This window comes from Nyctereutes procyonoides, unplaced genomic scaffold (genome assembly GCF_905146905.1).
Source record: "Nyctereutes procyonoides isolate TBG_1078 unplaced genomic scaffold, NYPRO_anot_genome, whole genome shotgun sequence".
Classification (NCBI taxonomy): Eukaryota; Metazoa; Chordata; class Mammalia; order Carnivora; family Canidae; genus Nyctereutes; species Nyctereutes procyonoides.
Window position 1 is genome coordinate 60,142,698 of NW_026575047.1, and position 15,103 is coordinate 60,157,800.

Genomic DNA, 15,103 nt, shown 5'->3' on the forward strand with positions numbered 1-15,103 from the left:
AGAATTGTAGACCAATATCCTTGATGAACATGGATGCAAAAATTCTCACCAAGATACTAGCTAATAGGATCCAATAGTATATTAAAAGGATTATTCACCACGACTGTGTGGAAATTATTTCTGGGCTGCAGTGGTGGTTCAGCATCTGCAAATCATTCAGTGTGATACTTCATATTAATAAAAGGATAAGAATCATATGATCCTGTCAAAGATGCAGAAAAAGCATTTGACAAAATACAGCATTCTTGTTGATAAAAACCATATGCTATGTAAGGATAGTGGGAGCATACCTCAATATCATAAAAACCATTACAAAAGACCCACAGTGAATATCATCCTCAATGGGGAAAATCAGAGCTTTTCCCATAAGATCAAGTACACAACACAGATGTCTGCTTGCACCACTGCTGCTAACTACAGCACTGGAAGTCCTACCTCAGCAATCAGACAACAGAAGGAAATAAAAAGCATCCAAATCAGCAAAGAACTCAAACTTTCACTCTTCACAGACGATATGATATTCTATGTAGAAAACCCAAAAGACTCCACCCAGAAATTGCTAGAACTGATTCAGGAATTCAACAAAGTGACAGGATATAAAATCAGTACACAGAAATTAGTTGCATTTCTGTACACTAACAAAGAAGCATGACAAAGAGAAATTAAGAAATCAATCCCATTTGGAATTGCACCAAAACCAAAGAGATACCTAGGAATGAACCTAACCAAAGAGGTAAAGGATCTGTCCTTTGGAAACTATAGAATGCTTGTGAAAGAAATTGAGGAAGACACAAAAAATGGAAAAAACATTCCATACTCATGGATTGGAAGAACAAATATTATCAAAATGTCTGTGGTATCTAAAAGCAATCCACACATGCAAAGCATTCCCTATTAAAATACCATCAGCATTTTTCACAGAGCTAGAGCAAACAATCCTAAAATTTGTGTGAAATGAGAAAAAAACCCCAACTAGCCAAAGGAATGTTGAAAATGAAAACCAAAACTGGATGGAGGCATCACAATCTGAACTTTAAGCTGTATTACAAAGCTGTGATCATAAAGACAGTGTGGTACTTGGCACAAAAACAGACACACTGATCAATGGAACAGAAGAGAGAACCCAGTAAAGGACCCTCAATGCTATGGTCATCTAATCTTTGACAAAGCAGGAAAGAATATCCACTGGAAAAAGGACAGTTTCTTCAACAAATGGTGTTGGGAAAATTGGACAGCCATGAGCAGAAAAATGAAACTGGCCCGTTCTCCTACACCACACACACAAACTCAAAATGGGTGAAACACCTAAATGTGAGACAGAAATCCACCAGAATCCTAGAGGAGAACACAGGCAGCAACTTCTGTGACCTCAGCCACAGTAACTTCTTGCTAGACAGGTCTCCAAAGGCAAGGAAAACAAAAGCCCTCCTTAATGTTCGTTTCCCAGAGTTAAGAGTGTCTCATGATTGTCTTCCTCTCTAATTTTTCCCCACTCAGTACCCCCCCTTCTCTTAGGATCCCTTTCACTATTAGAATTAGGTACTTTAGTTTGAACTGAAGAAACCTGTCAGATGAGCATTTTGACATATCTGAAATTGTGTAACTATGTGTCTCAGAGTTCGGGAGACCATCTTGCTGTAGGTTCCTGTCATACAGGCAGGAAGAGGGACCCATGTGATGGGAAGGCCTGGGCACCTGTTCATGTTTCTGCCTGACTGCATGGGGATATATTAGGGTAACCTAACAATACAAGAGACTATGTAAAATGTCAAATCACTGAGTGAGTGAAAAGGTCTGCTGCCCAAATGGTTGAAAAAAGAGCTAAATCATAAATTCTAAGTTTTTTTTTTAAAAAGGTTTCATTTATTTATTCATGAGCAACAGAGAGAGAGAGAGAGAGAGAGAGAAAGGGAGAGACACAGGCAGAGGCAGAAGCAGGCTCCATGCAGGGAGCCCGATGTGGGACTCCATCCCGGGTCTCCAGGATCACGCCCTGGGCCGAAGGCAGCACTAAAACCGCTGGGCCACCCGGGGGCTGCCCCTATAAATTCTAAATTATGAAAATTGAGTAACCTATTTAAGCATCAAGTCATTGAACCCTATGCTCATAAAATTATCATATAAATGGGTTGCAGTAAATGCATGAGAGAACTGGACTTCAACATAAACTACATGCCAAAGAATATGTGTGTCTCTGGGTGGCATCATGAGCCAAAAAATCGTTTTTTATAAAGGTTTTACTTGTTTGGGTCAGTTTGTGTTCGTTGCAAAAAAAAAATCTGAATTTGCCACTTTTAGTGGTTACTCATGCTGCTATTTATAGAATAACTTAAAGAGTAAATAAGCAGTATGGCATTCATTGTTTTTAGTTTTATTTTCATGTAAAAACTGCTTTTTTGAAAAGATTTCATTTATTTATTCATAGAGACACAGAGAGACATAAGCGGAGAGAGAAGCAGGCTTCCTACAGGGAACCTGATGTGGGACTCGATCTGATCCAGGGACTCCAGGATCATGCCCTGGGCGGAAGGCAGACGCTCAACCACTGAACCACCCAGGGGTCCCTAAAAACTCCTTTTTAAGTATGTAGTTTGTAAACCTCTTGCTTTATACTTTTCTCACATTTTTATCTCTTTCATAGGTACCTCCTATTTAACAGACATTGTGTGGTGGGCAGGCACAATTGCAAGTAAGTACCTAGTGTGGTGAAGAGTGTGTTTTCTTTCTTAAGATCAGTCATTCCTCTGGTTGGACTGGAGGGGGTGGAATGAGTGCAGCTCCAATCTTTGGGCTGAAGACCAATGTAGGAGGCATTGGAGGGAGGGAGGAGGTAGAGTTCCTGCTGCCTGCAATTAGTTCTGAATTTAGTCCAGGTCTGACTGTCCTGGGCCCAAAGAAATTAAAACAGCTTCTGCTTACTCACCTGTAGTCAGGCTGTTGACATTTGGTGAAATTTCATATTTTGTTGAACATAATTGGTTTTACAAAGGAGAGTTTCTTCACTTAGCCTTAAATACAGGATCATGTAATAGCATATAAAAGAGGTCACACACAGAGGTTTATGTGCTATCATATAAAAATAATAAGATTGGAGTCCAGAGTCCTACATATATAAAGAAAAATTGTGTTAGAAAATTCATAAATATCATGAGGTTTATTTGTCACACATTGTCTTTTAGGCAAGGTGTTGTCTAGCAGATGATGTTTCCTTTTATTGAGGAGCTCATCTTAAAGCTCTGTCTTGATACAGTCCCAGTGCAGTCCTGTGCGGGCAGTAGTTTTTCCACTTGGTGTGCCAGCAGCATGTCACTGTGACCTAGTACTCTATACTGGAGTAGATTCCAGGCCATTGAAAGGACACAGGAGATTCTACATGATTAGTCTTAAAACAAGAATGTGTTACAGAAAGAGTGGAAATATACTTTGTTGCATCCACTGTCAATCACTGCCATTTAGTTTTGGAATTTCCACAGAGGGCTGAAACTACTTCTGAATGATTGGGTCCGTGATGCTGTAGGGCCTACTTTCCTCTGCTTTCAGGACCCTTAATTATGCAAACATTGCCCCACATTTGCATCCTTACAAGAAATGAAAAGAGGAGCCCTTTCAGAGCAGAGCCTTGCCAAATTAAACTCTGTGATGATTGCTAAAAGTGAGCTGTAATTGCAAGTGATATCCTGTGATTCTCTTGACAGTGGCTGTTGGCCAGATTGGAAACTTCCTGGCTTACACAGCGGTCCCCACAGTCCTGGTGACTCCACTGGGTGCCCTTGGAGTGCCATTTGGGTGAGAACTGGGATTCTGTGTTTTGATTTTTTTTTTTTTTTAAATAAGAGCTTACTATGTGTTAGCTGGTTTTATTCTTTTTTTTTTTTAATTTTTTTTTAATTTTTTATTTATTATTTATTTATGATAGGCACACAGTGAGAGAGAGAGAGAGAGAGGCAGAGACATAGGCAGAGGGAGAAGCAGGCTCCATGCACCGGGAGCCCGATGTGGGATCCGATCCCGGGTCTCCAGGATCGCGCCCTGGGCCAAAGGCAGGCGCCAAACCGCTGCGCCACCCAGGGATCCTGTGTTTTGATTTTTAATGTGCAGTTTAGATTTTAAAAAACTTTTCATTTTAAGTATTTTTGTTCAAATAATAAAAGCAAAAGCTTCAGTATTCTACTCAGCTAGGTCTTCAGTATTCTACTCTGTGGTTTAATTTTATCCCTTCGAAATGATTTTTGTGAATTATTACCCTTCTCTTAGAACTTTGTTTTAGTATATTTCAGACCCTAACTTATGCATGGACATGAGTGAATGTGATTCTGTTGTTCTCCTGTCTTTATCCTGAAAGACTTCTAGAAATAGGGTGTTCCTGGTGCCTTAGCAAGTGATTCTGAGAAATCACTAAGCAAAACTAGTCAGTTGGTGTTTTATTTGTATGCCTAGCATCCCCTACCAAACACTGAACAAATCTCTCACTCCACTCTGGGAAATTATGGAGGTGGCACCAATGCGTATAAAATAGAATTTATAACTCGTAACAGTTAACAGCAGATGAATCCCCATGCCCAGGAGAAGGGCTTCTGTGGTCTAAACGTCCAGGGGGAAATGAGGGTGGAGGGGCTTTGGGTTTTTATTGCAGTTAGAAAGTGAATGGGGTGAAGGTTTCCACACTCAGTTAAATTTTTGCCAATACTAATGGACTGAGGACACTAGGGTCTGAGACTATGAGCAGGTTTTCTTATCACGTTGCCCAGATGTGGGGCTAAGGGAGGAAGGTAGGATTGGGGACTTGAAGGCTGCCAGCCATTATGCATTACAAGTGGAGTCTTTGTATTACATTTCAGTTACCTACAAAAATGATTTTATGAGCTATAAATTGAATAGCTCAACATATATCCTTCTATGAGCTTATTTATATTCTGTTTTACCTTTGAAGAAATTATTAAGAAACAGATATAATAAAAGAAATAAAATCCAAGTTTCTAACTCATTTATATATTGGCATTCTCCTGTATTCTAGACAGACTCCCAAATCCTTTCAGAGAAGTGGTGGGTCTATGATAGATAAATTTAAGTTGTACTTTAAAGTCAATTAGGCTTTAAGAGTCTGTAGCCTAAAAAGCACAAATATGTTTTCTCCAGGTTGAAAATATGTTTGTAGAATGTTGTCCTTATCTAAACAGCAGACTAATATCACATGTAGCGTGATGTTGCTTTGTGTTTGGATGGCCTGAAGAACTTGGATTGCATGAATGATGCAATTCCACTTCAGGGAATCACTGCTCTAGCTTTCCAGAGCCCAGCCTCACTCTTTGATTTGTTCTTCTGAAAAAACATCAGGTAAATAAATCATGACGCTGGGGTCTTTGCACATTGAACATTTAATATGCATATATTAAAATATCTTGCCTAGTTAAGTTCCAAAGAACTATTCTCATGGACTTTGACAATTAAGTCACCTCACCAGAAATGTTCACTGCTCAAAGTCTTCAGGAGACAGACCAGAAATATAGAAGAGAAATAGAATAGACTAGAAATAGACTAGGGAGTCCCCAGGTAGGTCTACTTTCCTCTAATGATTCAGTGTATGATAAAGTAATCATCACAATATAGTATTTTGAAAAGAAGTTAAAAACAGTTTTTATTGGAAAATAATTTCCAAATTACAGAAAAGTTACAAGATTAAGAATAATCAAAACAGGTGATGGGTTAAATGGGTGATGGGGATTAAGGAGTACATTTGTTGTAATGAGCACCAAATGTAGTATGTAAGTACTGAAACACTATACTGTACACCTGAAACTAATATATTAATTAACTGGAATTTAAATAAAAACTTAAAAGAATGATCAAAACAACATCCATATACCCCTCACCAATGCACACCTACTGTTGATTTTTATCCCACTTCCTCCATCATTTGCTTTCTCTGTATCAAGATTTCTCAACTTTGGGGCAGCCCTGGTGGCTTAGCGGTTTAGTGCCGCCTTCAGCCCAGGGTGTGATCCTGGAGATCCGGGATCAAGTCCCATGTCAGGTTCCCTACATGGAGCCTGCTTCTCCCTCTGCCTGTCTCTCCCTCTCTCTCTCTCTCTCTCTCTCTCTCTCTCTCTCTGTGTGTCTCTAATAAATAAATAAAATCTTAAAAAAAAAAAGATTTCTCAACTTCAACACTGTTGACCTTTGAGACTAGTCATTCTTTGTTGTGAGGACTGATTTGTCCATTGTGGGTGCTTAGCATCTTTGGACTCCACCGATCAGATGTCAGTAGTACCCACCCAAAATGTGTCTAGACATTGCAAATGTCCTTGGGGGTGTGCAAATCACCCCCAGTTGAGAACCATAAATGTAGTGTTTGCTTTGTTTTTTGTATGTTTGTTTATCCTTTGAGACTACATCTATCATGATTCTTCACCCTTAAATGCACCAATTTGTGCTTCCTAACACTATAGATATTCTTTTAATAACCACAGTACAATGATCAATTTCAATAAATTTAACATTGTATTACATGTATCTAATCTGTCTTCTGTATTCCAATTTTGTTAAATGACCCATTATATCCTTATTTTATGTCATTATCCTTTATTCCTTTATTTTTTACCGTTTATGCCATTATTTATTTTTTAAAGATTTTATTTATTTATTCATGATAGACATAGAGAGAGAGAGAGAGAGAGGCAGAGACACAGGCAGAGGGAGAAGCAGGCTCCACGCTGGGAGCCCGACGTGGGACTCAATCCCAGGACTCCAGGATCGCACCCTGGGCCAAAGGCAGGTGCCAAACCGCTGAGCCACCCAGGGATCCCCTATGCCATTATTTTTATGCCATTTTTTTTCCTTTGTACCATCATTTTTTCTTCTAGTACAAGATCCAGTCTAGTACTGGGATTAAATGACTGCATTTAATTTTCATGTCTCTATTCTAAAAGAGAAATTTTTTTATTTAGGTAAATAGTGTTGGGAAAACTGGTAAACAATTTTGTAGGAACATCAGTTTAAATCATAGCACCGTCAAAATATGATCTAATCTAAGTAAATTAAATATTATATATTGAATGTCCATCAAATGTGGAGAGGCAAATACAACCAATGGTTTGTTGATACTATTCCAGTGCATGACTGAAGTGATATATTGAAGTATATTGTCCTGTTCATAATGCAGAGTTGAGTGTTCTTTGTAAAGCTATGGTAAACTCAGTCAGTTAATGTGCCCAGTTATCTGTTGCACATAACTATAGACATTTTCTGTCTCTTATTTTCACTGAATAAACCTGCATCTCTAGTGTAACCTAGAATATGTACTATGGAGGTTGAATCTGTAAAAGAACAGGAAAAAAAAAGGTTAGCTTGGCTTATGGCCTATGTATAAGAAAAATATTTCTATTTTCACAACTTGAAAAAATGTCTTTCAGATCTTAAAAGGATAAGAAATTTCTAAAGTTTGATGTAATAATGAAAAGTTTAACATTCTACATTAAAAATAAAATGGAAAAAAGATTTAAATATTACAGTAATTAAAGCTATGACATAAAGAATTTCTTAAATTGATGGGAATAGTATGAAAATCCCAGTAAATAAAATGACATAGGGAAAACCTGACAATTTTTTTCATAAAAAAATACATTTATTGGGATGCCTGGGTGATTCAGCGGTTGAGCACCTCCCTTCAGCCCAGGGCATAATCCTGGAGTCCCAGGATCAAGTCCCACAAAAGGCTCCCTGCATGGAGCCTGTTTCTCTCTCTGCCTGTGTCTCTACCTCTTTCTCTGTGTCTCTTATGAATAAATTTTTAGAAATCTTTAAAAAAAAGAAACTACATTTATTCCACTAATATTAACCCTCATTTTCAATAAAATGCACATAAGCAACCAGATGTAATAAATACCTGTATATTTAATAAATATTTCGAAAGTATTAAGAATGTTAGGATACCTGGTAAATATAACAAACTATAAATACGTACATGTTCTTCTTTCCTTTCTCACCTTTAAAAAACATATATAAAATTTTATAAAGTAATAATTATAATAAAGTATTATTTGGTTTGTAAAAGACCCAAATAGCACAAAAAATAGTGCAAAAGGAAGGAAGTAGAAATTGAACTATAGAGGAATAGCATTATATCTCACTAGGGTTAATTTAGTATCAATTTAAAATGTATTCTGATAAACTCTAGAGAAACCATTAGAAGTCACTCAAAAAAGTATGGTGAAAAAAATAAGGAACTAAAATGTTTCACTAAAAAGATTTACTTAATGTAAGAGAATACAGTAAGTGAATAATTGGGAACAAAAAAACATGAGACATGTAGAAAAGAAGTCTGACTCTTGATTTTGGCTCAGGTTATGATCTCAGGGTGGTGGGATCGAGCGTGCCATCAGACTCTGCACTTGGTGCAGAATCTGCTTGGGGTTCTCTCTCTCCCTCTCCCTCTGCTTCTCTCTCTCTCTCTGTCTCTCTGAAATAAATAAATAAAATCATTTTTTTTTTTAAAGGCAGAGATTGTCAGGCAGGATAAAGATCCAGCTATATGCTGTCTACACAAGACATTTTAGATTCAAAGATATAAATTGAAAGTAAAAGGAAGGAAAGAAAATATATTATGCAAACAATACCATAAGAAAGTTGGAGAGGCTATATATCAGACAAACTAGATTATAAAACAAAAAATATTACTGATAGAGACATCTTGTAATGACAAAAGAGTCAATCCATTAGGAAGATGTAACAATTATAAACAAATATGCACCTAAAAACAGACCTTCAAAATATATGAAATATACCTGATAGAATAACGAATAACAGACAATTCAATGATAATAGTTACAACTTGCAAAACCCAACTTTCAATAATGGATAGAAAAACTAGGCAAAAGATCAAGAAGGAAATAGAAGACTTGAATGACACTGTAAGTCAACTAGACAAAATAGACATCTGTAGAACACTCCAGCCAACAACAGTAGAATTCATATTCTTCCAAGTGTATAAGGAATATTTTCCTGGATAGACCATATGCTAGGCCATAAAAAAGAATCACCAATAAATGTGAAAGGATTGAAACCATGCAAAGTACTTTCTGACTATAATAGAATGAAATCAGAAAGCAAAACCAGTGAATTTTTTTTTAATTTACAAATATGTGGAAATTAAATTGCTGCTAAAAGACCAATGGGTCAAAAAAGAACTTACAAAGGAAATTAGAAAATACTTTGAGATGAATAAAAATGAGGTGAAAACACACCAAAGCTCACATGACTCAGCTAAAGCAATATGCAGAGGGAAATTTATATCTGTAAATGCCTACATTAAAAAAAAAAAAGGAAAGATCTCAAATCAACAATCTAACTTTCCATCTTAAGACACTGGGAAAAGAGAGCCAACTAAACCCAATGGAAATAGAAGGAAGGAAATAATAAAGATTAGTATAGATAAATGACATAGAAACTAGAAATACAATAGCAAAAAGCAGACCCAAATATTGTCCTTTGAAAAGACCCAACAAAATTGATAACCTTTCAGTTACGTTGACAGAGAAGACTGAAACTACTAAAATCAAGAACAAAAAGGGGATGTTGCCATCAACTCTCCAGAGATTAGAAGAATTATAAGCAAATAAGATGAACACAGTACACCAACAAATTGGATAAGTTAAATGAAATGGACATATTCCTAGGAAAACTCAAACTACTGAAAATGCTTTAAAAATAGAAAGTCTGAATAGACCTACAAGTAAAGATTGGTTTCATAATAAAAAAAATTCCAACAAAGAAAAGTTCAGGGAGAGGTGGTTTCACTGGTGAATTCTTTGAAACATTTAAAGAATTAATAGAATTCTTCACAAACTCTTCCAAAAAAATAGGAGAAATGGGAGCCCTTCCCAACTTACACCATGGGGTAATATTACCCTGGTAACAAAACCAAAGAAATCACCAGAAAGGAAAACTACAAACCAATTCTCTTATTAATATGAATGGAGCAATCCTTAACAAAATACTAGCCAATTGAATTCATTAATATGTAAAAAGACTTACACACCAAGACCAAATAGGGTTTATCTCAAGAATGCAAGGTAGATTTAAGGTCAAAGTAAATCAGTTAATATACTTCATCAATAGAATAAAGGTTAAACATATCTCAATAGACAGACAAAAAAATCATTTTATAAAATTCAATACACCTTCATGATGAAAACATTATGCTAGAAATAGGAGGGCAACTGGGTGGCTCAGTTGGTTAGGCATCTGACTCTTCATCTCAACTCAGGTCTTGATCTCAGGGTCATGAGTTAAAGCCCTGCATTGGGTCGCACACTGGGGGTTGAGCCTACTTTAAAAAATGCTAGAAATAGAGGGTAACTTCCTAATCTGGCAAAGGACCTCTGAAAACCCCCCAGCAAATATCATATTTAAGGTTAAGGACTGGATGATTTCCCCTTAAGATCAAGAACAAGGCATCTGCTTTTGCCACTTATATTCACGTTGTACCAAAGGTTCCAACCAATATAGTTGGGAAAGCAAATTGGAATGAGGATGGATTAAAAGACATCCTGATTTGGAAGGAAGGAGTTAGACTATCTCTGTTAGCAGAGGACATGATCTTGCATATGGAAAATTCTATGGAACTGCTAAGAAACTATTAGAACAAATAAGTTCAGTAAGGATGCTGGATGTAAGATCAATATACAAAAATCAATTCTATCTGTGTACAGTAGCAGTGAGCAAGACAAAAATGAAATTAAGAAAACAATTCAGTTATAAAATATTACCAAAACAAACTAGATACTTAAGAATTCGTTTTTAAGAAGAAGCACAAAACTCAGTCTGAAAACTGTAATTCATATATCATATATCCATATTCACATATTAACAAGAATATTGTTAAGATGATGATACTAACTCATCTACAGATTCAGTGCACTATCAGAATCTTAGTTGACTTATTTAAAATTGATAAGCTGCTTCTAAAATTCATACAGAAATGCAAGAGAGAGATGCCTGGGTGCCTCAGTGGTTGAGCATCTGCCTTCAGCTCAGGGGTCCCAGAATCAAGTCCCTCATCAGGCTGGGAGCCTTGCTTCTCCCTCTGCCTGTGTCTCTACCTCTCTCTCCGTGTCTCTCATGAATAAATAAATAAAATCTTTAAAAAGAATGCAGGAGACCCAGAATAGCCCAAACATTCATGATAAATAAGAGGACTTAAAATTAGAAGACTTACACTTCTTGATTTCAAAACATTTTGTAAAACTACAGTAATCGGAAGAGTGTAGTACTGGGTTAAGGATAGACATATATATCAATAAAACAAAATTGAGATTCTAGAAATTAGCCCTAACATTTATTGTCAACAGATTTTAACCAATGGTTAAAGACAATTCAGTAAGGAAAGAGTAGTTTTTTCAATAAGGGGTGCTGATCCAACTGGGTATCCACATGCAAATGAAGTTGTACTCCTCCCTCACACTATATATAAAAATAACTCAAAAAGGATCAAGTACACAAATTCAAAAGCTAAAACTATAAAACACTTGAAGAAAAGGTATAAATTTTTGTGACTTTGGATTAGGCACTATTTTTCTAGATTTGACACCTAAAGCACAAGCAAAAAAGATATATAAATATAAATAAATTGGGTATTATCTAAATTTAAAACTTTTGTGCTTTAAAGAATGTCTTCAAGGAAGTGAAAAGCTAGTAAAAAAGATGATGTCACCAAAATTGTTATGTATGGGAACCCCACCCTCTGTCCCCCTCTCAAAGATCAATAATTGGACAGTTATCCATGAAGAAAAATAGTTCTGGGAGAGGTCTAATGTTTGCTTAAGAAACTTTAGCAGTACTGTGGAACAAAAACCCGATAATAACTACAAAAAAACAGAAAGAAAACAACTTCTATTTGTCTGATTCATTGCTTCCCCCAAGCTGACATTGCACAGCAATGGGGAGGCGTGGGGAGGGACTTCTCAACCAGAAAGTGTTTCCTTTGCCAGGAAGGAGGGGCAGGGTGAGCAACCAGCCTTTCAGGACATTGCACCAAGGTCCTGCTTTGGTTTCATTCCACCCACACTGCAAAAGCTGAGGCAGAGGTGGCTAGGAGGAACAAGGAAGAAAAGAAGGGATACCAGTAGCAGCCACTCAGTGAGAGCAACTGTGGCTCACTCATCTGCTCTGTAGACAAACCCAGCAGATTTTGCCACTGTAGAAGTCAGTGGCCAGCACAGTTACCATGGACATCTGGATATTTCATCAGCTTATGCCCCAGGGGTATTCACATTTAATGATACTAGCATCAGAATCCCTCCTCATTCCTTTCCCATCCCACCCTTGCAAGATCAGGATCCAGTCCCAGAACTCTATAGCTGTATGAGTAGACATCAGCCTACCCCTACAGCTGACTGTGTGTTCAGGGTTAGCCTCTCCATTTGTGCCCTTCCATACTGTAGACCTGAAATCTGTTACCAATCTCCACTTCAGTGTACATGCAGGTGAGGGTACTTCTCTGCAGCCATGAGAGACTATTCTGACAGTCAGGGTCTCTGCAGCAACCTATTGGCCTTATCAGGGCTTCACATCTGTCACTGTCCTGCACCACCATGTTCACCTGCAGCTAGCTTCTCCACCTATGCACCTGCACACTTCCAGCCTGACCACTATGACTGCTACACTGTAGCACACACACCCAAGGAAAGAGTGTGCAGCCACACCAACAGCCAGGGCCCTTGTAGCTGCCAGTGAGCTTGTGGTTGGCCCTGGTCTTTATTGCTTATCTTACTCCTGAGCATTATGTATGTGTCTGCAACTGGACCCTGCAACCAGCCATGTCCACACCAGCTCTGGCCATCACCCCTGCCTGCCCTGATCCCTTTCATTGGACCTGGAGGCACTCCTGAGGACACCAGTAGCTCCACTGCTGTCAATGTGGATGACCCCAGCAGCCTGAGCTGAAGAGACATACCCCACCAGACCTAGTGCTGCCACACACCCCCATTCTTGAACCCTCCAACACTAACCCCCAAGTCACAGCATGCTCCACTGTGCTCTCATCCATAAGTAAAAGTCTTCTTTTACTAATGTCAGTCCCTAAAGTCTGGAAGAGGTGACAGCATTTTCAAATGCACATATACCTACACAAAGCTACAGGGATCATTCAGAATCAGAGAAATATGACACCTCCAAATAGAGTAAACCTCTGGTTACTAGCCCCAAAGAAATGGAGATCCAGGAATTGCCTGACAAAGAATTCAAAATAGTTCTCTTAAAGATGCTCAGAGAACTGCAAGAGAACACATATAAACAATTAAAAGACATCTGGAAAATAACAACAAAATGAGAAGTTTGAAACAGACAACCTAAAAAAGATCCAAACAAATTTTGGAGCTGAAGAGCGCAATTGATGTACTCAAGAATTCAGTAGAGAACTTGAGCAGCACCCTTGACCAATCAGAGGAAAGAATTAGTTAACTAGAAGACAGATCAATTGAAATCATCTAATCAGAAGAGAAAAGGCAAAAAGAATGAAGAAAGACTATGGGACTAATGAGGCACCTTCATGAAAACAGGGTACTACTATTGGAAAAAGAGGGAGAAAGAGGTTAGAAAACATATTTAAATAAATAGTGGTGGAGAACTTCCTAAACCTGGGGAGAGATTTGGACATCCAGACTTGTAGGTCACCCCAAAATTTTAATCCAAAAGAATCGTCACCAGAATATAATAAAACTGTCAATAGACAGTTGAAAAGAGTATTTTAAAAATAGTAAGAGGGGTGCCTGAGTGGCTCAGTTGGCTAAGTACCTGCCTTCAGCTCAGGTCATGATCTCAGGATCCTGGGATCAAGCCTCATTACAGGTTTTCCTGCTCAGTGGAGCACCTGCTTTCTCCTCTCCCTGCCCCCACTCATGCCCTCTCACTATTTCTCTATTTCTCTTTTAGATAGATAGATAGATAGATAGATAGATAGATAGATAGATAGATAGAACCAACCCAAACAAACAGGAAGAGAGGGATACCTGGGTTGGTTAAGTATCTGTCTTTGACTCAGGTAATGATCCATCCCAGGTAATGACTCAGGTAATGATGGTTCAACATACGAAGAGTCCTGGGATCAAGCCCCGTGTTGGGCTCCCTGCTCAGTAGAGGAGTCTGCCTCTCTCTCCCTCTCTCTCTCTCTCTCACTTCTCTCTCAAATAAATAAAATCTTTTTAAAAAGAAAAGAAAAAAAACAGCAAGAGAAAACAATTATCTTACATAAGGAAACTCCCATATTATCAGCAGATTTCTTACAAAAGACCTTGTAGGCCAGGAGCACATGGTATACCATGGAGCACTGGTATATTCAGTGTTGAAAGAAAGAAACCATATAGCAAGAATACTTTACTCAGCAAAGTTGTTCTGCAGAATTAAAAAGAGATAAAAACTGTGCAGAAGCTTTTTATTTGAATGTAGTCCCAAAATTTGTTTTTGCTTTTGCTTCCCTTGTCTCAGGAGACATATCTAAAAAAAACGTTACTACAGCTTATGTTACAAACATTACTGCCTGTGCTCTATTCTAGGATTTTTATGGTTTCAGGTCGCACATTTAGGCCTTTAATCTGTTTTTAGTTCATATTTGTGTATGAAATTTAGTATATGGTATAAGAAAGTTATCCAGTTTCATTCTTTTGCTGCTAAGTTTTCCCATTGAGAACAAAGTGATGGCTACCAGAGGCGATGTGGGTGGGGGGATGGATTAAATAGATGATGGATATTAATGAGTGTACTCGTGATGAGCACTGGGTGAAGTATGGAACTGTTGAATCACTAAATTGTACACTTGAAGGTAATATAACACTGTATGTTAACTATAATGGAATTAAAAATTTCAAGAAGAGATAAAGACTTTCCCTGATGAACAACAGTTAAAGGAATTCATCACCACTAGACCTGCCTTGTAAGAAATGCTGAAAATTCTTCAACCTAAAATGAAAGGGTGCTTAGAACATGAAAATATATAACACTCTGGGGCAGCCCCCGTGGCACAGCAGTTTAGCGCCACCTGCAGCCCACGGTGTGATTCTGGAGACCCAGGATGGAGTCCCATGTCAGGCTCCCTGCATGGAGCCTGCTTCTC

At 37.9% G+C, this 15,103-nt stretch overlaps 1 protein-coding gene across 1 annotated transcript in view; it reads left to right on the forward strand.

Moving 5' to 3' along the window:
* Positions 1 to 15,103, forward strand: part of NIPA1 (NIPA magnesium transporter 1) — a 56,723-nt gene that overhangs the window by 22,586 nt on the left and 19,034 nt on the right. The window contains exons 2-3 of the mRNA XM_055326830.1: positions 2,642 to 2,689; positions 3,696 to 3,786. Of these exons, the coding sequence (XP_055182805.1) occupies positions 2,642 to 2,689; positions 3,696 to 3,786 (139 nt within the window). The remainder of the gene's footprint in view (positions 1 to 2,641; positions 2,690 to 3,695; positions 3,787 to 15,103) is intronic.